General features: G+C 38.6%; 1 protein-coding gene across 1 annotated transcript in view; it reads right to left on the bottom strand.

The window, feature by feature from the left end:
- TTC1 (tetratricopeptide repeat domain 1) overlaps positions 1-24,301 on the bottom strand; it is a 56,332-nt gene that overhangs the window by 18,455 nt on the left and 13,576 nt on the right. Inside the window, exons 3-4 of the mRNA XM_036917220.2 lie at positions 9,519-9,579; positions 7,795-7,907 (exon numbers count right to left, since the gene is read on the bottom strand). Coding sequence (XP_036773115.2) covers positions 7,795-7,907; positions 9,519-9,579 — 174 coding nt within the window. The remainder of the gene's footprint in view (positions 1-7,794; positions 7,908-9,518; positions 9,580-24,301) is intronic.

The following is a 24,301-nucleotide window of genomic DNA, read 5'->3' as shown; positions in this document are numbered from 1 at the left end:
CTCCCTCTTCTCCATGATGTTTTACTTTGTGATCCCCTTAACTAAATTTTTATATATAATTGACTTTACTGCTTTTGTCTTTTAAGCTTCATACTAGCTTTTTAAGTGGCTGATCTACTATATGCTTGTTTTTACTAATGAAATTTTTTCCTTTTATAATTTTCTTACTTCTAGTTATGGTCATTTCTTTTCCACTTAAAGAAGTCCTGTAACATTTCATGCAAGGTCAGTTTAGAGTGGTGAACTCCTTTAACTATTCTTTTGTCTGGAAAACTCCTGATTTTTCCTTGAACTCTGAATGACTACCTTGCTGGGTACAGAATTCTTAATTGTAGGTTTTTTTTCCTTTAAGCACTTTGACTATTTCCTGCCACTCCCTTCTACCTTCTAGCCTGTGAAGTTTCTGCTGAAAAATTCAGCTGATAGCCTTATGGGTTTCCCTTGTGCATAATTACTTGCTTTTTTCTTGCTGCTTTAAAGATTCTTTCTTTACCTTTTCATCTTTGACATTTTCTTTTTTTTGAGAGGGCATCTCTCATATTTTTGATCAAATGGTTGTTAACAACAATAAAATTCTGTATGGGGGAGTCAATGCTCAATGCACAATCATTAATCCACCCCAAGCCTAATTCTCGTCAGTCTCCAATCTTCTGAAGCATAACGAACAAGTTCTTACATGATGAACAAATTCTTACATAGTGAATAAGTTCTTACATGGTGAACAGTACAAGGGCAGTCATCACAGAAACTTTTGGTTTTGATCACGCATTATGAACTATAAACAATCAGGTCAAATATGAATATGTTTGATTTTTATACTTGATTTATATGTGGATCCCACATTTCTCCCTTTATTATTATTATTATTATTATTATTATTATTATTAATAAAATGCTGAAGTGGTAGGTAGATGCAAGATAAAGGTAGAAAACATAGTTTAGGTGCTGGCAAAACTGGACAGCTACATGTAGGAGAATGAAACTGGACCATTGTCTAACCCCATATACAAAAGTAAACTCAAAATGGATCAAAGACCTGAATGTAAGTCATGAAACCATTAAACTCTTGGAAGAAAACATAGGCAAAAACCTCTTAGACATAAACATGAGTGACCTCTTCTTGAACATATCTCCCCGGGCAAGGAAAACAACAGCAAAAATGAGTAAGTGGGACTATATTAAGCTGAAAAGCTTCTGTACAGCAAAAGACACCATCAATAGAACAAAAAGGATCCCTACAGTATGGGAGAATATATTTGAAAATGACACATCCGATAAAGGCTTGACGTCCAGAATATATAAAGAGCTCACACGCCTCAACAAACAAAAAACAAATAACCCAATTAAAAAATGGGCAGAGGAACTGAACAGACAGTTCTCCAAAAAAGAAATACAGATGGCAACAGACACATGAAAAGATGCTCCACATCGCTAATTATCAGAGAAATGCAAATTAAAACTACAATGAGGTATCACCTCACACCAGTAAGGATGGCTGTCATCTAAAAGACAAACAACAACAAATGTTGGCGAGGCTGTGGAGAAAGGGGAACCCTCCTACACTGCTGGTGGGAATGTAAGTTAGTTCAACCATTGTGGAAAGCAGTATGGAGGTACATCAAAATGCTCAAAACAGACTTACCATTTGACCCAGGAATTGCACTCCTAGGAATTGACCCTAAGAATGCAGCAATCAAGTATGAGAAAGATCAGTGCACCCCTATGTTTATCGCAGCACTATTTACAATAGCCAAGAATTGGAAGCAACCTAAATGTCCATCGATAGATGAATGGATAAAGAAGATGTGGTACATATACACAATGGAATACTATTCAGCCATAAGAAAAGGGCAAATCCAATCATTTGTAGCAACATGGATGGAGCTGGAGGGTATTATGCTCAGTGAAACAAGCCAAGCGGAGAAAGAGAAATACCAAATGATTTCACTTATCTGTGGAGTATAAGAACAAAGGAAAAACTGAAGGAACAAAACAGCAGCAGAATCACAGATCTCAAGAATGGACTAACAGGTACCAAAGGGAAAGTGACTGGGGAGGATGGGTGGGTGGGGTGGGGAGAAGTGGGGGGGGTATTAAGATTAACATGCATGGGGGGGGTAAGAGAAAAGGGAGGGCTGTACAACACAGAGAAGGCAAGTAGTGATTCTACAACATTTTGCTATGCTGATGGACAGTGACTGTAAAGGGGTTTATAGGGGGGACCTGGTATAGGGGAGAGCCTAGTAAACATAATATTCGTCATGTAAATGTAGATTAGTGATACCAAAAACAAAACAAAACAAAACAAAACAAAACAAAAAGGGCAGTTCCTGTGTGGTAACCTCCAATGAGTTCTACACAAGGGAATAAAGGGCATATAAAAGTGTAGGCAAAGGGTCTGTTTGCGTTTATACAGAAGATCAAAGCCTAATTGGGCTACCCCGAAAATGAACTAAGATACGATATGAAAGAGAACTTCCAACATCAGCACTCTCAGGAAGACTCATGCCAGAAGATGATCATCAAAAAACCCCAACAAAGATCCACACACTGCTACAGCTGTAGATGCACTCATCCCACCAGCTCCTGGACTTGCCATGGGAATGAGGAAGGAGATATCTAAGCTGGCCTGTGCATACAGTAAAACAACAAATTGGACTGGATCTATACTGTTGGAACTCAACCAAGAATTAGGAGAAGTGCAAATTGTAGCGCTCCAAAATCTTACAACTACAGACTATTTACTGTTAAAAGAACATAAGGGATGTGAACATTCCCCAGGAATGGGTTGTTTTAATTTGTCTGATTTCTCTCAGACTGTTCAAGTTCAGTTGGACAATATCCACCATATCATAGATAAGTTTTCACAAATGCCTACGGTGCCTAACTGGTTTTCTTGGTTTCACTGGAGATGGCTGGTAATTACAGGTATGCTTTGGTTATGTAACTATACTCCTATTATGTTAATGTGTGTGCATAATTTAAGTAGTAGCTTAAAACCTATACATGCTGAAGTTACTCTACAAGAAGATATGTCAAAGAAATAATCAATCTTCCCAGGTTTTCTGCCGCCTGCTACTTCTATAGCTTTTCTTCTTCCTTCCTAATTACAACCCTTAAATAGAATTCGTGCCTCATATCAAATTTACTGAGTATCATAATTCTTCCAAGTGGTAAAGATACCTCAAGACAAATGCTGGGCATAGAAGCTACAGGGCATAAATATGCAAAGAAATAAAAAGCTAACCATTTCAAACAATAAGGCTTCTCTCTCACTTACCAACTTTACATCTCCCTGTATGGCCCCGGAAGATGACTGGTTAGCCAGAGACGGGTAAGATTCCTCAAGGGAGGAACAACCTAAGACAGGCACAGTCGCAGGGGGGTCATCAGGTGAGAAATTGGGGGTCAACAGAGGTGAGGCTTAGAACCTCACCCCCCCGTTCTGAGAGAAATCTTCTGCATATGTGGATGTTTTATTGCCCTTGTCTAGCTTGGATTAACACATAGGCTACAGGCACACACCTGATCATCTACATTTGCTCTCTTACAACACTAAACTATGTTTTCTACCTTTATCTTGCATCTACCTACCACTTCAGCATCTTATTAAAAATAATAAAGAGAGAAATGTGGTATCCACATATAAATCAAGTATAAAAACCAAATGAGTATTCATATTTGAACTGATTGTTTATAGTTCATAATGCATGAGCAAAACCAAAAGTTTCTGTGATGACTGCCCTTGTACTGTTCACCATGTAAGAACTTATTCACTATGTAAGAATTTGTTCTCCATGTAAGAACTTGTTTGTTATGCTTCAGAAGATTGGAGACTGACGAGAATTAGGCTTGGGGTGGATTAATGATTGTGCATTGAGCATTGACTCCCCTATACAGAATTTTATTGTCGTTAACAACCATTTGATCAATAAATATGAGAGATGCCCTCACAAAAAAAAAAAAAAAAAAAAGGACAGACTTCCAATGGTAAAATAAATAAGTAACTGGGATGTAATGTATAGCATAAGGAATATAGTCAAGATATTGTAACAGCCTGGTAGGGTGATAGCTGGAATCTAGAATTATGTATATAAATGTTTTATCACTGTGTTGTACACTTGAAACTAATGTAATGTAATACTGTGCGTCAACTACCCTTCAATAAAAAATAATTATCTAAAAAAAAAAAGAAAACATAGTTTAGTGTTCATGTTTGACATTTTGATTATTATGTCTCCTCGTGTGCACCTCCTTGGGCTCATCTTGTGTGGGGCTCCCTGTGATTCTTGGACCTGGATGTCTTTCTCTCCACAGATTACAGAAGTTTTTAGCTGTTATTTCTTCAAGTAGGTTTTCCACCCTTTTTTCTCTCTCTTCACCTTCTGGGACTCCTATCATGTGAATGTTAGTACACATGATGTCACTTCAGAGGTCTTGTACTGTATCCTTTTGTTTTTCTATTTGCTGTTCAGCTTGAGTGCTTTCCATGACCCTACCAGATTGTTGATCTGTTCTGCATCCTCTTAACTTGCTGTTGATTCCCTCTAGAGTACTTTTCACTTCATTTATTCTTCAACTTTGATGGTTTTTACATTTTCTTTCTCTTTGAAGTTCTGAGTTCATCCACTTTTCTCTCAAGTCTGGTGAGTATCTTTATAACCATTACTTTGAAATCTTTATCACGTAAATTACTTAACTTTGTTTCATTTAGTTATTTTTCTGAAGTTTTGTCTTATTTGCTCTTTTGGAGCATATTTCTCTGTCTCATTTTCACTTTCTATGTTTGTTTCTAAGAATTAGGAGAAACAGCTACATCTTCCAGTTTTGAAGGAGTGGCCTTTGTAAGACTGTCCCTTGGGTAGACTGCATGTGCCTACCAACTATGGCGGGCTGGCTAGAGCTGTAGCAGGCATGGGTTTGGAGTCCCTGGGCACTGTGCACCAGTGCTGACCTTGTGGGATGGCTGGAGCTGAAGCAGACATGTATCAGAGGGTCCTGGGATGTTATGGGCAGGAGGCACTCTGGTGGGTCTGCTGGAGCTGAAGTGGGCATGTGCTAGCTAGGTTCTAGGGCACTTGGTGTAGGGGGCATGCTGGTGGGATGGCTGGAGGTGAAGTGGGTGTGGGTGGGAAGTGTTCTGGTGTGCACCATACTGGTGCTGCCTTGGTGGGACTGCTGGATCTCCAAGGTGAACATGCTCAGGAGCAGGCTGTGGGGCTGCCTTAGGAGGACATGTAGAACTGGTGTGGGCTAGGGATCAGGGCTTGCTAAGGTGGCGGTCAGGCTAGTAAGCCCAGTCTCTGCTCCTGTTTGTGCTATTAAGGTGGAGGGAGAATGTAATCAATGGCACTCACCAGTGCCTCTGATCTGGACAAAGTTCCAGTAGTTCCCCACTGCTTGATGGGTACTTTAATATTAGTAAATGGGCTCCCTTAATTTATACTCTAGTTGCCCTTTAAAATGCAGTTTTTTTTCTGTGCCTCAGGGTGGGCAAATGTCCACGTGGGTCCCTCAGTGATATCCCTTCCTACTGCAGTTCCTGGCATCTGGTGTTCCTGTCATTACTGTGTCTCTGACTCTCCTACCCTTCTCTATGTGGTCTACACTTTCTTTTATATAAGCTATTCACTCAGGTATCAGTTCTTCTTCAGGAGGAACTGCTCTATATGGAAGTGTACACTTGGTGTGTGTACATGGGAAGAGGTGAGTTCAGGCTCCTTCTATGCCATTTGGACCTTTCTCCTGTGTAACTTCATATAAATATTTCCCCAACTTATTAGATTTCTATGAATCTAAGACACAGAATTTCCTATTTTAAAGTTTCTGAAATAGGGGTAAATCTTTACAACTTTTGTATACAACAGTTGTGGTGGTATTCATTGTAGCCCTAAGGAACTGTTAATACATTGCAGTGCATCTTATCAACAATTGGCTTCTGAAGATATGTATAAACCAATGTACATAATATGTAAGGACAGTAGTTTTAACAAATGTACAGCCTACTCTTTCAGGGCTTTTTCTGTTCTTTTGTAGCTAGACCTAGAGTTGAAACCCTGCTCTAACTCCAGCTTGCTTTTTCTTCCTCCAGATAGGATATATAAAGCCTGGCCAGGGGCACTTGGAGGCTGAGCCTGAAAACTTGCCTTTCAGAACTTCTTTAAGTAGTTAACCCATCATTTCCTTGAAAAAACTAAGACTGTGTTCCTTAAATCACTTTAGTGCATAAATCTTGTAAGTTTTCGAGTTTCTCATTTAGAATCTTAAAATATTAAGTGTAACTTAAAAGAACAAAAACAAGTAAACAAAAACCTAACAAACCTGCCCTTTGTACAGGGAACATCCACAGAACAATTCCCTTTTGCGTTCTCCTCAGATGTGACAGAAAAAAGACTAGCAAGACATTTTCCTATCTTAAGAACTTTCAATTATGATAGCCTAGTGATATTAATATCAGTAACATGGGAATTGTAGAAACAAAGAATTCCACATCCAAGGAGCCAAGGGTATGCTGCATTTTCTCTGACACTGAAGGTATCCTTGATTCCACTTCAAAATGACAATTTCCACTTTAAGAATGTGGCAAGATGTGTCTGAGAAGCAAAAGCAAAAGATCAGTATTTTCCAGCTAAATGTAAAAACTGTCAGGTGTAAGTTCCAATGGAAGGTAAAATATGTTAGTGAATATTGTTTTAAATAAACTTAAAACAATTGTTTTATTTTCCCTAATACAAAATGTCTGTTTGTATACTCTATAGAATTATTTATTCTCCCATGCCATATGAATCAGTCTAAAAACACTTCACCTTGGAGACTGATTCCAGTAGGAACACACACAAGTTTGGGTTAAGTGAATAGACCTTTCTGCATGTCCAAGCAGTCAAGCACTCCCTCAACCCCTCTGAAGAAAAAAAAGAAATCTGTTATTCAAAGCGACCTTAGTGGAGACACTAGAGAATTTCAGGCAATGTCAAAGAGAAAGCGATGGAGGTACTTGGATCTAAACAAACAAAAAACTCACTTAACCCAATCTTAAACCTGCCTCCTGGTTGCTTAAACACTGTTACCTAACCTACCCTTTGTGCTTTGGATATAAGTAGCCACAGCTAAACAAGCTATATTATTTTTTCCCAAACGCTTATCATTTCAATCCAGCAAAATTTATGTTGACTAAGTATCAGACAAATCAACACTAACTTTCAAAAAAATGGGACAAAACAAATATAATTGCACTCTCGTCTACTCTACATTCACCCTGCTATACCAAGTTCCCAATCCTTTGGAAATACAAACTTTCCCTGGCATCTATTTGCATTTAAGGGCACCTCTCATCCCAACTGTTGGATATTTTTTCCCATGTCCATACTTTCAATAGAAAAAACCAGGATCTTAGGAATAAGCATCTTGAAGTCTAGACTTTTAATCAGTGTTTCCCTGTGCCATTGAGTCTTTATCTAGAATTCCAGAGGCCTAAAATAAGCAGCTGAAGGAATTCTAGGACATGCATGACTTGGCTCTTTGCTTCATTAACCTGCCCTTGTTTGGTGGTGACTTTGCCAGTCTTCCAGCCATGAAAGCTCAGCCACTTAAATGACAAATGTTAACAGTAATCTGTCTCAAGTTTTTCAGATCATTTTTTCAATCTTCCCTATGTCTCTTATATCAGGGGATAAATAGATGGGCAGGAAAAGGGAGACAGCAACCTTAAATCCCTATGCTAGTTTTTGGAGAGAAGCTATCCTATGAAAACACTGCAGGTTCATGTGCTTCTTAAAAAAAACCTAAGAGACATACCTGTTTCATCCTTGCAGCAGCTCTGTTTGAAAACAGAATAGACCTATCTTTCTGGAAGCAGGATGGGCACATCTGAAGGGCTTGACTATAAGAACTTTCAGCTGCTACATAATCTGAGGATAACATAAAAGATAAGAGGTCACTATGATTTTATTCCTGGTATTACTGGATTCAATAGGATCTCAGAATGCACAACTTTCCATTCATAGGGCTAAGGTCTCAAACAGAATGCTCCATATGCTTAGCTTACATTTGGCTTATAATTTAGCAAGGAGTTTTGAAAGGAGATTAGAGAACTAGGCCGATGAGAGAGACTAAAGTCTGGGATTAATGCCTGGGATGAAGAAAAAAATTCTATGTATACATTTTCCTTAAAGATACTGGGCATTCATGGAGTCAACCTGGCTAAAACTACTCACATTAAATGATTTGAGAGACATTTTATGGAGCTAATATCAACAATGCAAAAATCAGTAGTTGACTAAAGATCTTAAGAGGGAAAATGGTGGTAAATTTATATACTCATTGCCACACACGGAATTATGGTCAGAATCCTAAAAGAAAATTGCCTATTCACTCCTTTCTCAGATTTGAAATACTTAATATTAAAATATAAAAAGATATGCTTTCAAAACTAGAAAAAAAGGAAGTGATGATTGCTAAACCAAGATAAAAAAAAATTTAAGCCTAAGAGTAACAGGGAAAATGTTACTACTCCTCAATTTTCTTTTTTTAAAATTGGAATATAGTTGATATACAATAGTATATTGGTTTTAGATCTACAACATAGAGATTTGATAATTATATGCATTAGATGCTTGCCAGGTTAAATGCAGATTCTCCATTACCATACCAAGATATTACAATATTATTGGCTATATTCTCTATGTTGTACTTCCAATTCTATGACTAGCTTATGTTACAATTTGCAGTTTGTACCTCTTTATCTCCTGCACCTATTTCACCCATCCCTCCACACTGCTCCCTATGGTAACCAACAGCCTGTTGTCAACCAACATGTCTATATTTGTGGGTCTACTTCTTTTTTGCTTGTTTTGTTTTTTAGATTCCACGTGTAAGTAAAATTACATGGTATTTGTCTTTCTCTGCCTGGCTAGATTTCTAAAGCATATACACTTTGGGATGTGACAGAAAGCTAATAAAATATTACAGTTGCCCCAAATTATCAGAATGAACCCAATTTATTTGTAAGCAAAGGTAGGAAATGCAGAAGGACATGAAAAAATCTCTTTACTTAAGGCATCCAAAAAAAAAGGCACATGAAAGAGAAACCAACCAAAGTACAAGCAAAATATTTCCCTTGGCCATTCTGGAACCACTGGGCCACTGTTTATAGCATTGCTGCAAGTGAGAAATGGGGACCCTGTTTTTACAGCAATGCAGCAAAAAGCCTTTTATCATTCCAGGTTACAGTTTCCAAAGCAATAGGTGGAGTGTTTTTCCTGATTTCTGGATTGACAAATAGTGGATTACAGAAAAGAAAAGCTATGCCTGTGTCAAGAGACACGGATGGTAACTGGTCACTGTCAGCTAACAATGTGGACCTGGTGGAAAAAATAGGCCAAGGTATTAGGAGGCAACACTGTCCTGTTAGCAGTTTAGGTTTGCTAGTTGTTTCCAAATGTTCTTTGGTATGTCTTCGCAGGCTCTGAAAAAGAACAAGTCAAGATGGCCAGACATCAGTGCTGAAATACTCATCTTACCTCCTTTCTTAAACTGTACGTTTCCCTCCTCCTTTAGTCTAGTGCTCTCTTCTCTTCTTTTCTGAAAGAGATCAGAGAATTGCATAATTTCTCAAAACATTATTGTAAGTGAACAAAAAGGTCAGTTTTCTTTACGCATTAGGCTATTGGAGCAACTTGATTTTTTTTTTCTAAATAAGTTATTTTATTTTATTTTATTAGTTTTATTTTGGTATCATTAATCTACAATTACATGAAGGACATTATGTTTACTAGGCTCCCCCCTTCATCAAGTTCCCCCCACATACCCATTCACAGTCACTGTCCATCAACATAGTAAGATGCTGTAAAATCACTACTTGTCTTCTCTGTGTTTCACAGCCCTCCCCGTGCCCCCCACCCCACTATACATGTTAATTGTAATGCCCCCTTTCTTTTTTCCCGCCCTTATCCCTCCCTTCCCACCCGTCTTCTGCAGTCCCTTTCCCTTTGGTAACTGTTGAAGGGCCCCCACCCATAAGATGGCGAACCTCCTGCTTCTCTTCCGGGTCCTCAGTTACCGCCGGCGCCACCTGAAGCCCAATCACCCCTTGCCCCCCTAATCCCAGCACCTAGCCAATAGCCACCAGCCCCGCAGAAGTAACACCACAATCACCCCATGCCCCTTCCTATATAACCCAGCACCTTTCCCTAATAAAGCGGAATTCTCCGGTGAATTGCTGCTGTGTGTCGCTCCTTTTCTTTCAACTGTTAGTCCATTCTTGGGTTCTGTGCTTCTGCTGCTGTTTTGTTCCTTCAGTTTTCTTTTGTTCTTATACTCCATATATGAGTGAAATCATTTGGTACTTGTCTTTCTCTGCCTGGCTTATGGAGCAACTTGGTTTTTAAGAACTGGGTCAATTTTACCTAAATCTCTGATAGAAACACACAACCATCTGACTAATAATCATATTCTTGATATTTAGAATACACAAAACCTAGGTTTTTACATTTCTATCTTTTGCATGGAATGGTAATTCAGGTATCATTTGATTTCTGCTTACTCAAAATGAAACTACACAACATAGCCACTGGTATACAGACCACTGTAAATTCAAATTCTGGATCTGCTACTTATTAATCACATAATCTCAGACAAGTTTCAGATCTTTCTGAGCTTTAGCTTCTTACTCTAAAAAATGTGGCTTTAACAGTTCTATGGATTAATGGATAATGTAAAGCTCCCAATCTAGTGATGGCAAGGGTTCAATAAGAGAGCTATTATTTTTCTGTAAAATAAGAAATTTAATACTTACTGAGCTACAGTGGCGGTTTGTGACATGAAAGAGATAAACAGCATATTGGCAGAGCACATTATGGGGAATGAGTCTCAACTGCAGGGGCAGGGAAGTATGTTCTTAGCAGGCTAACACAGGGAATTTTGAAGAAACCCAGATAAATAAATCTCTCTCTCTTCAGCTTCTTCTAACCACTCAGAAATTTACACAGACAGCCAAGCACCCATCAACTCATGGGAGAACAAATGTTATTCTGCAGAGCAAAGATGACACGTGTTGAGTCCCTATGTGTTTTCAGCCCTGAACATCTTAGTAGTGTGGTAGGTGCAAGCAGAGCTGGTAGAAGAGTCTGTCTGCCTGCCACCTTTTGACAGTCCTTTTTTTAAACAGAATTTCCAAAAATATCTTCCTTCATTCTTGAAGCTTCTGACTAAATTAAAAATATCACATCACTGGAGAAGATTTGTAAATATGCTGTTGAGCCCAGGGTGCTTCCCAAATGCCTTGTTGTACTCTGGATGAAACAGAGTATTTGATGAATTTCAATAAAAAAACTAAAAGGTAGGTATAAACTGAGCCTAATTTTTTTTATGATATCTACCATGTGTCATGTATACAGCAGATACAATAATTATTTAGTTATAATAGAAGATGGGCTATTCTATGGGAATACAGAAAAAATAAAATGGGTGATAATGATGGGAATCAAAAGGTAAGAACATGGCCACATTCACTTAGTATTACCCAGGAGGGAGGACTGTAACATTCTCTATTCCACTGGTTAAGATTTTTGGATGCAAGCAGAAAGACTATCTCAGGCAAAAAAAACTTTAAGGGAGGCAAATTTACTGGAAAGATAGTGGAATCACAGAATCAATGGAAAGCCTAAAATAGGTAGGACTAAATCACCTCTGTTTAAGTCAAGAAGCAAGAAAGCAATAAGTATCTTCTAGTGGAAAAGTCTGGTGAAGACAGAGCTATCAGCAGCAAATAAATCTCAATTATTCCTTTCTCTTTGCCCCAATCTGAGATAAAGTCTTGGTCAGAAATACCCAATAAGCCAAGCGTAGGTCCTTTGCCTTGGCTGTCAGAGAATGTAGTGAGTGACATGGGGGTACTGACATTCAACAAGATTACAATGCAGGTGAATTCCTCCAAATAAGAAGTGGGGGTTGGATGCTGGAAGCCAAGAAAATTTCATAACAAATCCAGTTAAAAGTTACTTCAACCCTGATAGCAAAAGGAAGCTTAAGAGAGAACAAAGTTAGAGGCATCAGGCACCCTGATTTCAAACTATATCACAAAACTATACTAATTAGAACAGTATGGTATTGGCATAAAAACAAATGCATATCTCAATGGAACAGAATAGAGAGCTCACAAATAATCCCATGTATATATGGTCAATTAATTTAAGATATAAGAATCAAGAATATACAATGCAGAAACATTTTCTTTGATAAATGGTTTTGGGGAAACTGGGCAGCCACATGTAATAGAATGAAATTGGACTACTATCTTACATCATACATAAAAATCAACTCAAAATGAATTAAACACTTGCACGTAAGACCTGAAATCCTAAAATTCCTAGAAGAAAAACACAGGCAATAAGCTCCTTGACACAGGTCTTGGTGATGATTTTCTGAATGTGACTCCAAAAGCAAAGGCAACAAAAGCAAATATAAAGAGGTGGAAATACATCAAACTAAAAAGCTGCGCAGCAAAGGACACCATCAACAAAATGAAATGGCAATCTACTGAATGGGAGAAAATATTTGCAAATTCATAATCTGATAAGGGGCGAATACTCAAAATATATAAAGAACTCATACAACTCTGCCTCAACACCCAAAAAGCAAATAATAGGTGGAGGATATGAACAGGCACTTCCCCAAAGAAGAAATTCAGATGGCCAGCAGGCACATGAAAAGATGCTCCACATTGTTAATTATCAGGGAAGTGCAAATTAAAACCACAATGAAATATCAACTCACACCAGTAAGGAAGGATGTGGGATTAATGGGCTTAACATATAAATCAAGTAATATAGAAATCAAATGTATGAAGATATGTGACTTGGTTGTCTCTCCTATGACCTCTGATGTTTGGTCAAGGACAGAGTGATTAAAGCCATAAAGTTTCTACAGCTCATGACCGCCCTCACATGGTTTCGGTTTCCTTAAGGAGTGTCCCACCCTTGGCGGGACTCAAAGATAGATGATGATCATGTGTGAACCCCCTACTCAGAATTCTTCAGATATTCATTTACTCAATAAATATGAGGAGTGCCTTCTCGGCATTACTCTTGAGCTGTTATGCCTTGAGTCCTGTGGCTGGTCCGTTCAGGTCTTCGATATCTGATCGCGTCACCTCCTTAATCTGCAGGTCGGAGACAGGGAGGAGGCCGACAGAAGGACAACATTGAAAAGACAAGGAACAACAAATGCTGGTGAGGATGTGGAGAAAGGGGAACCCTTCTACACTGCTGGTGGGAATGTAAATTAGTTCAACCATTGTGGAAAGCAATATGGAGGGTCCTCAAAAAACTAAAAAGAGAAATACCATTTGACCCGGGAATTCCACTCCTAGGAATTTACTTAAAGAAACAAGATCCCAGATTTAAAAAGACATATGCACCCCTACATTTATCGCAGCACTATTTACAATAGCCAAGATATGGGAGCAACCTAAGTGTCCATCAGTAGATGAATGGATAAAGAAGATGTGGTACATATACACAATGGAATACTATTCAGCTATAAGAAGAAAAAAAACCCTACCATTTGCAACAACATGGATGGAGCTAGACGGTATTATGTTCAGTGAAATAAGCCAGGCAGAGAAAGACAAGTACCAAATGATTTCCCTCATTTGTGGAGTATAAGAACGAAGCAAAACTGAAGGAACAAAACAGGAGTAGACTCACAGACTCCAAGAAGGGACTAGTGGTTACCAAAGGGGAGGGGTGGGGAAGGGTGGGTAGGAAGGGAGGGAGAAGGGGATTGAGGGGTATTATGGTTGGCGCACATGGTGTGTGGGGGGTCATGGGGAAGACAGTGTAGCACAGAGAAGACAAGTAGTGATTCTGTGGCATCTTACTAGGCGGATGGTCAATGACTGCAATGGGGTGTGGGGGGGACTTGATAATATGGGTGAATGTAGTAACCACAATGTTTTTTATATGAAACCTTCATAAGTGTATCAATGATACCTACCTTAGTAAAAAAAGAACTCATACAACTCAAAAGCAAAAAACCCAAACAATCCAAGTAAAAAATGAGCAGAAAATCTGAATAGACATTTTTCTAAAGACAACATACAGCCAACAGGTAAATGAAATGAAGTTCAAGATCATTAATCATCAGGGAAATGCAAACCAAACCACAATGAGTTATCACCTCACAACTGTTAACAAGAAACAGCAAGTGTTGGTGAGGATATGGAGAAAAGTGAACCTTTGTGCACTGTTGGTGGGAATGTAAATTGGTGCAGCCACTATGGAACACTGTATGGAGCTTTTAAAAATTAAACATAGAAGTACCATATGATCCAGCAATTCTATATCTGGTTATTTATTCAGAGAAAATGAAAACATTAACTTGAAAAGATGCATGTGTTCCCATGTTCATTGTAGCATTATTTACAATAGCCAACATACAGAAACAATCTAAGTGTCCATTGATGATGGATGGACGAAATTGTGGCATAAATATGCAATGGAATATTTTTCAGCCATAAAAAAAGAATGAAATCAAGAAAGAACCAAGATGGTGGCGTGAGTAGAGCAGTGGAAATCTCCTCCCAAAACCATATATATTTTTGAAAATACAACAAATACAACTATTCCTAAAAGAGAGACCAAAAGACACAGGACAACAGCCAGACTACATCTACACCTGTGAGAACCCAGCGCCTCGCGAAGGGGTTAAGATACAAGCCGCAGTCTGGCGGGACCCGAGGCCCCTCACCCCAGCTCCCAGAGGGAGGAGAGGAGTCAGAGCGGGAGGGAGACGGAGCCCAGGACTGCTAAACACCCAGCCCCAGCCATCTGCACCGGAGCGCGGACCCACAGGGCGTAGGGTGCTGGATACTAGGGAAACAGGACAGTAAGACCTGTGAGCGGGTCCCCACAGCCGGTGCAACCGGGACAAAGAAAAGTGAGTGCTTTTTGAAAGTCTTAAAGGGACAGGGAGCCCACAGCTGGACGGAAGCATCCCGGGACACTTAGCCTAACAGCTGGGAATCCCAGGGAACTCCGGGCGCCCTAACCCCCTGGGCGGCAGTGCAACTCGAAGGCCCCTCACGGCGATAAACAGCCTCCCGCCCATTCCCCCTCTGACGCAGCTCCGCCATATTGGAGAAGCAGCCTGAGGCTGGCCACGCCCACAGCAATGGAGCTTACTCCACAGTGGCCTGGCTAGAATTAGAAACCCTGTCTGCGCACAGCTGCCCAGCACAAGCCGCTAGGGGTCGCTGTTCTCCCAGGAGAGGAGGGCCACAACTAGCAAGAAGGGACATTCTCTTAGCCAACACATGTGCCAGCTCCCCACAAATACCTCTATCGCCATGAAAAGGCAGAATAATTTGATACAGACCAACATCATAGAGGCAAACCCTGAGAAGGAGATAGACCTAATCAATCTCCCTGGAAAAGAATTAAAAATAAAGCTCATAACCATGCTGATGGAGCTGCAGAGAAATATGCAAGAGCTAAGGGATGATGTCTGGAAGGACATTACAGACATGAAATGATCTCTGGAAGGATTTATAAGCAGAATGAATAAGACACAAGAGGCCATTGATGGAATAGAAGCCAGAGAACAGGAACGCATAGAAGCTGACACAGAGAGAGATAAAAGGATCTCCAGGAATGAAACAATATTAAGAGAACTGTGTGACCAATCAAAAAGGAACAATATCCACATTATAGGGGTACCAGAAGGAGAAGAGAGAGAAAAAGGGATAGAAAGTGTATTTGAAGAAATAATTGCTGAAAACTTGCCCAAACTGGGGGAGGAAATAATCTGTCAGACCATGGAAGTGCACAGAACCCCCAACAGAAGGGACCCAAGGAGGACAACACCAAGACACATAATAATTAAAATGGCAAAGATCAAGGACAAGGACAGAGTTTTAAAGGCAGCTAGAGAGAGGAAAAAGGTCACCTTCAAAGGAAAACCCATCAGGCTATCATCAGACTTCTCAACAGAAACATTACAAGCCAGAAGAGAATGGCATGATATATTTAATGCAATGAAACAGAAGGGCCTTAAACCAAGAATACTGTATCCAGCACGATTATCATTTAAATATGAAGGAGGGATTAAACAATTCCCAGACAAGCAAAAGTTAAGGGAATTTGCCTCCCACAAACCACCTCTACAGGGAATTTTAGAGGAACTCCTCTAGATGGGAGCACTCCTAAGGCTAAATAGATGTCACCAGAGAAAATAAAATCACAGCAAAGAAAGGAGACCAACCAAATACTAACTAAAGGCAAAAAATAAAATCAACTACCCACAAAAGCAGTTAAAGGAAACACAAAAGAGCACAGAATAAAATAACCAACATATAAACAATGGAGGAGGAGGAATAAGAAGGGAGAGAAATAAAGAATCACCAGACAGTGTTTAAAATAGCTCAGTAAGCGAGTTAAGTTAGACAGTAAGATACTAAAGAAGATAACCTTGAACCTTTGGTAACCAAGAATCTAAAGCCTGCAATGACAATAAGTACATATCTTTCAATAATCATCCTAAATGTAAATGGACTGAATGCACCAATCAAAAGAAACAGAGTAATAGAATGGATAAAAAAGCAAGACCCATCTCTATGCTGCTTATAAGAGACTCACCTCAAACCCAAAGACATGGACATGCACAGACTAAAAGCCAAGGGATGGAAAAATATATTTCATGCAAACAACAGGGAGAAAAAAGCAGGTGTTAGAGTAGTATCAGACAAAATAGACCTCAAAACAAAGAAAGTAACAAAAGATAAAGAAGGACATTACATAATGATAAAGGGTTCAGTCCAACAAGAGGATATAACCATTATAAATATATATGTACCCAACACAGGAGCACCAACATATGTGAAAACAAATACTAACAGAACTAAAGGAGGAAAGAGAATGCAATGCATTCATTTTAGGAGACTTCAACACGCCACTCACCTCAAAGGATAGATCCACCAGACAGAAAATAAGTAAGGACAGAGAGGCACTGAACAACACACTAGAACAGATGGACATAATAGACATCTATAGAACTCTACATCCCAAAGCCACTATTTACAATAGCCAAGAAATGGAAGCCACCTAAGTGTCCATTAGTAGATGAATGGATAAAGATGTGGTACATATACACAATGGAATATTATTCAGTCATAAGTACAAAACAAATCTTACCATTTGCAACAACATGGATGGAGCTAGAGGGTATTAATAAGCCAGGCGGAGAAAGACAAACACCAAATGATTTCACTCATATGTGGAGTATAGGAACAAAGAAAGACTGAAGGAACAAAACAGCAGTAGAATCACAGAACCTAAGAATGGACTAACAGTTACCAAAGGGAAAGGGACTGGGGAGAATGGGTGGGGAAAAGAAAGGGGGCCTTACGATTAGCATGTATAATGTGGGGGGGGGCATGGGGAGGACTGTGCAAGACAGAGAAGACAAGAAGTGATTCTACATCTTACTATGCTGATGGACAGTGACTGTAATGGGGCATGTGGGGAGGACTTGGTGAAGGGGGAACCCTGGTAAACATAATGTTCTTCATATAATTGTAGATTAATGACAACAAAATAAAAATTAAAAAAAAAAAAGAAGGAAATCTTGCCATTTGTGCCATGGGTGGACCTAAAGGGTATTACACTAAATGAGATAGGTCAAAGAAAGACAAATACTGCATGATCTCTCTTACATGTGGAATCTGAAAAACAGTAACCAAAAAACCCTCCAAGCTCAGAGATACAGAGAATAGACTGATGGTTGCTAGAGGTGGGAGAAATGAATGAAGAGGGTATAAAAAATTCAGTAAGTAAACAATTTCAATTAAGGTAAAGCTTAAAGCTTACAAATAGTAGTGAATTCATTCAATCAATTTTAACTTCTTGTACACATACTATGCATCACTGGCCAATAAAGTTCTAACAGTGAAAAGCTGGTTTCACATTAGAAAATATAGTAATGCAAGGTAGTATGTTAGTTAAAAGAGGAAATTATATCCTATGAATAAATGCATCACAGGTCTTATATATATATGATATATATGTATACATATATATATATGATACACACACTTATGAAGGTTTCATATAAAAAACATTGTGGTTACTACATTCACCCATATTATCAAGTCCCCCCCACACCCCATTGCAGTCATTGACCATCCGCCTAGTAAGATGCCACAGAATCACTACTTGTCTTCTCTGTGCTACACTGTCTTCCCCATGACCCCCCACACACCATGTGCGCCAATCATAATACCCCTCAATCCCCTTCTCCCTCCCTTCCCACCCACCCTTCCCCACCCCTCCCCTTTGGTAAATATATATATATTTCTATAAGTTATTTCAAAAAACAAAGATTCTTTAGAGAAGGACAACTCATCAACTTACTAGAGTTTAATGTCCATCCATTAAGAACTATCAATCTCCTGTTTTAACTAATTTCAAGCTACTTTCTGATCTATAATCTGTTCTCTAGTGCTAACTCATCAGGAATGTTCTTTGAACACAGATGAATCACTCAGACTATCAGATCAGGCTCTGGGGGGGGGGGTTGTATGTGGGGTGTGTGTGTGTGCGTAGGAGTTTAATTATTCTTTCGTAAATTTAGAACACTAAGATCCCAATAGGCAAAGCCTACATCCAAGGTACTCCTCCCAGGAGGCATTACTGAAGGGTCAGCCTAAGTGCCAGCTCCAGAAAAACTCAGTGTTTTTATAACTAGGGCTCAGAGAAGGGCTCTGGAACATATCTCTGAGGCCAATTATTCTAAGAAAGGTAACTTATTTTTTAGGCTGATAAATCACAACTCATGACCCATTGAGCAGTAAACACTGGAAAAGAGCTGCTGCTTCCATAGATTGTGTAAATTAAGGATTAATGCAATTATCAATATCATGCTCAATATCTCCTTGGAAACAGCTAAAAATAGTACTTTTAGGAGAAAGCTCCACTATCTCTTAGCTGTGCCAAGAGATTAACTTGATCCCAGTACAAAGACTAGGGTTTATTCTGCTGCTGGAAGATACTCTTTCTCCAGAGGATAGTGCACTCCTGTGTAATGTTACTGGAATCCAAGGACAGATTTTATTATTATTTTTTTATTAAGGTATCATTGATATACACTGTTATGAAAGTTTCACATGAAAACAATGTGGTTACTACATTCACCCATATTATTGAGTTCCCCCCCATGTCCCATTGCAGTCACTGTCCATCAGTGTAGTAAGATGCCACAGAGTCACTATTTGCCTTCTAGGTGCTACACTTCTTTGTCTTCCCCGTGACACCCCACCCCCACCCCAACATCATGTGTGCCAAGGACAGATTTTACAGTGTGTAAGTCTTACTTAGCATGCTAAGTGCCAGAAGCATTCACACACAACTGAGCTGGTAGTGCTGATGTCCTGCAGCCCTGTCAGGTGCAAATCTTCCCAAGTTCTGGTCTAATGTGGGTAAGAGCCCTCTCACACCTCTCCACAATGCCTTTTAACACATTCCACAGAGGCCTCACAGGGAAACATTTACTTTAGAATTATATTTCCATAAGCATGGGAACCTAAGAAATGTTACAGGGCTCCTCCCCCAAACTGAAAACTCAGGGGAAAAGTGACATTATTCTGCATTAGAAATCATCATAGCAACTGTCAGACCACACTCCAGGATTTCCCAAGTCTCCCTGGCCCACATCCAGGATTTGCATGGGACCTGCCTCACTCTGCCCTCCTAAGAGTGGACTTTGCTGCAGGTGTACATCATGTTCCAGGGGCAATACTTTATATTCTGCCTGCTCCAGACTTGGAATCAGCCATTTCTCCAAGGGGTCCTGGATTCTTTCACCAAGATCTGGGTGCTAGTATGTTCACTGTTAATATACATTCACTGCTTTTAGGCCTTCTTAGTAAGAAATCCTGGAAATATATCTTAAAAAAAGGAAAAACAAAGCAAAAAAATCCCATGAGTGAAAGAACACATACAAGTGAAATCCTGTGTGAATTCCTACAAGGGACACCATAGGATTCTTTCTCACCTTCTCCCACTAAGAACAATCTATTTATTCATTTGCTCTATCCTATAATAAACAATATATTTTTGAAACTATTACATGGGTATCACTACCTATAATGAACCTACTGTGTAAAGTTCAAGATTTCATTACAGTTCTGATTTAGAATATACCCTAAGGGTACACAGCCAGAGTGCCTAAAGTCACTGGAATTATCTTCTCTATGCAATCAATTTGATATAGTTATGTTAATATGTATGTAATCAATTTGATGTTTGTAATCCATTTTAAGGCTTAATTTTTTCCTCATCCTTTCTGATTTAACTTCAATATTGAAATGTGTAAAATATTTACACAGTTCCAAACTCAATAATAGGTGGGGTTTCTGATGTGGTAAAGCTGAAAAGGTTGCCAAATCCTCTAAAGTAAAAGCTACTAAAAAAAAATTGGACGAAATGACCAAAAATAACCACTACACTGTCCTGGAAATTGACTAAAGGCTAACAACAAAGCGAGTAACATCTATTCATAACAAACTACTGAACTGCAGGAAACAACCTTGGAAGTCTGTGGTATACTTGGCTAGGGACAGCTCCCTTTTTCCTCCCATCATTTGATATGGTAGTTCTAACACAACAAGGTAGGCCATGGATAATCAGCAGTATCACTGTCAGAAGAGGCTGACTTGATTTGGAGTAGAAGGTGGAATCATCCATGCCCAGTGGTATTGTCAGTAGTAAGTAGCAATCTGAAAGGGAAGCAAATGGGGAAGATCAGGGGTTCTATTAATCTGCAGGTGTAGCCCTGGTTGGGCAAATGAGAGACCCATGGAACAGACAGAAATGTAACAGGGTGATATAGAAAAAGACTGTCCCAGAGGTGCCTAATAAGCTTTTTAAATATTCCTGGCTGAATGGAGATAGTGTGTATGCTTTGGAAGAATGGAAAAGGCCATAGCCATTCACACATCCTTGTCCTATCAGGAGATTATGCACATGTGCTGAGAAGACCCTAGAGATCCAGCTGGGACAGACCTGAAAACTGCCTAAACATAAAAGACACTTCTAAATCCACATACAGATCCAGTGACAGCAGGTGGAAACCTTACTGATTTCAGGTATTTGAACATAATCTCTGACCACTTATTGGCTGATCACTAAGCTGTACAGAAACAGGAGCAACCCCAATACAGTCAGACTTAAAAAAATTAACAAAATAAAAAACAAAAACAGAAAAAAAACAAAACCCAATAGAGCACAGCCATGAGGGGCCACATACCTCAGAGGAAATGGACTGCATAGCTTAAGTCTAGGTAAGTTTCTAAACAAGCAGACAAACATAACAGCAACAACAAAAATGGGCGGAGGAAGAGGTCAGAATCCAGAGTTGCTATAATAATTACTTAAAATGTCCAGTTTCAACAAAAAATTGTAAGATTTGCAAAGAGACAAGAAAGTCTGACCCACAATCAGGAAAAAAAATGCAGTTGTGGCAATCAACAGATGTTAGGTCTAGCAAAGATGTGAAAGCAGTTATAAATAAATATACCCAAAGAACTAATGTATATTGTGTTTAAAGACTTAAATGAGAGCATGATGACAATGATTAAAAAAAAAAATAAAGAACCTTGATAAAGGGATGGAAATTATTTAAAAAGAAAAATAAAACAAAAAACAAAGTTGGAAAGTTCAATAACTGAAATAAAAAATCTTAGAGGGGCTCAAAAGCAGACTTCAACTGGCGTAAGAAATAGGTTGACTTGAAATCACAGCAACAGACATCCAATCTAAATTGAAAACAGAAAAAAATGGGAAAAAAATTAACAGAGCCCCTTAGAAAGTTGTCCATTTCTTCTAGGTTGTCCAATTTATTGGCATATAATTTTTCATAGCATTCTCTAATAATTCTTTGTATTTCTGTGGTGTCCGTTGTGATTATTCCTTCTTTATTTCTGATTTTGCTAATGTGTATACACTCTTTTTTCTTGATAAGTCCGGCTAGAGGTTTACCTATTTTGTTTATTTTCTCAAAGAACCAGCTTCTGGTTTCACTGATTTTTTTCTGTTGTTTTATTCTTCTCTATTTTATTTATTTCTGCTCAGATCTTTATTATGTCCCTCTTTCTACTAACTTTAGGGTTCATTTGTTCTTCTGTTTTTAGTTTCTTTAATTGTGAGTTTAGACTGTTTATTTGGGATTGTTCTTGTGTTTTGAGTTAAGCCATATTGTTATGTACTTTCCTCTTACAACTGCCTTCGCTGCATCCCCACAGGTTTTGGGTTGTTGAGTCTTCATTTGTCTCCCTTTATTGCTTGATTTCTGGACAACTTCAAAATTTTGATGAGAAATGTTCACCTAAAGATCCAAGAACCCAGTGAACCCCAAGGATCTATATCTACAGATACCAACTGTCAAACTACTGAAAAACAAAAACAGAGAAAATCTAAACACAAACAGAAAAACAACTTATCAGGTACAGTGGAATGACAAAACTATTAACATCCGATTTGTTGCCAGAAACAATGGAGGTCAGAGGCAGTGTGACCACATATTCAAAATGGCTAAAGAAAAAAAACCTGTAAACCAAGAATGAAATATTTCACAAAGCCATAGCTCAAAATGAAGGCAAATGAATCACACATTCACAGATAAAGAGAACAAATTTGTTGCTAGCTAACCTGCCTTGTAAGACATGCTAAAGGAAGTCCTTTGGACTGAAAGGAAATGACACTAGATAGTAATGCAAATCTACATGAAGAAATGAAGACAGCAGAAAGGGTAAAAATGAAAGGCTCTACAAGTACATTATTTTTTCCTCTTAATTTCTTTAAAAGACAAAAAGATTATATGATGTAATTATGACACTATGTGGTTGGGTTTGCAACATATTGATTTATTGTATATGACAATGGTAGCACAAAAGACAGAGGAGGAAATGGAGCTATACTGAAGCAAAGTTTCTATATTTTACTAGAATTACATAGTATTAAACTAGATTGTAATAAGGTATATCTTGTAATCCATATAGCAACTGCCAGGAAATTTAGCTAGGAAAGTTAAAAAATTAGAAATATTAAAAAAGTACAGTAAATAAAATTACCTAACACAAAAGAAGGAGTTAAAAGTTGGAAACAGGAATAAAAAGACATGTAGAAGACAAAATGGCTGATGTAAATTCAACCACATCAGTACGCAAATTAAATGTGAGTGGACTAAATTATCCCAAGCAAACAGCAGACTGGATTTAAGAAGATCTAACCATATGTGCTGTCTATAAGACATTGGATTCAAAGACACAAATAGGTTGAAAGTAAAAGGAGAGAAAAAATATACCAACAGTAACTGTAAGATAAGAGAGTGGCTGTCTTACTCAGTTTGGGCTGCTATCACAAAAGTGCCATAGCCTGGGTGGCTTAAAACAACAGACATTTATTTCTCATAGTTCAAGGTGCTGGCAGATTTGGTGTGGCCTAAGGGCCTGCTTCCTGGTTCATAAGGGTCTTCTTCCTATAACCTCACATGGCAGAATGATCAAGGGAATTCTTTTCAGTCTTGTTAGGGCACTAATTCCATTCATGAGGGCTCACTCTCACGACCTAATGACTTCCCAAAGTTTCTGTCTCTGAATACCATCACATTAGGAGTTAGTTTTCAATATATAATTTTGGGAGGACAAAAACATCCAGTCTACAGCAGTGTCTACAGTAATATCAGACAAAATAGGCTTTAAAAAAAGAAATATTACTGAAGACAAAAAAAGGGGCTATTTTGTGATGATAAAAGGGTCAATAAATCAGGAAAATATTGTTACAAATGTTTATGTACCTAACAGCCAAGGAGTGAAATACATGAAGAAAAACTGATAGAACTCAAAGGAGACAATACAGCATCAATTGCTAGAGATTTCAATAACTTGCTATCAGAAAATGATATAATTAGAAGTGCACATGGAGTAATATACACAACACAACAATATAGCTTAACACATTGTTGTAAAATCTACACCTACTACTACTCAAGAAAAACTGCAGAACTGCAGACGCTCCCCCCATGCCCCTTCCAAAATTCATAATCCCTTCCCCTCTCACTCCAAATCCACAACCTCAGCCAAGCACTCAATTTGTTCTTCACAAATTAACTTGAAGGATAATTCATGGGTAACTGATTAAGGTTAGCATACTTCTAAAAAATCTTAGAATTCATTTATGCTCATCACCTTGGGAGAATTGTCCAAAAATGACTTTTAAGAGATTTTAGAGGTTCCAGACCCTTATGTCTACAC

The sequence above is a fragment of the Manis pentadactyla genome, chromosome 2 (genome assembly GCF_030020395.1).
Source record: "Manis pentadactyla isolate mManPen7 chromosome 2, mManPen7.hap1, whole genome shotgun sequence".
Lineage (NCBI taxonomy): Eukaryota > Metazoa > Chordata > Mammalia > Pholidota > Manidae > Manis > Manis pentadactyla.
The sequence above is the reverse complement of the archived record's forward strand: the minus strand, read 5'-3'. Positions and strand labels throughout refer to the sequence as shown.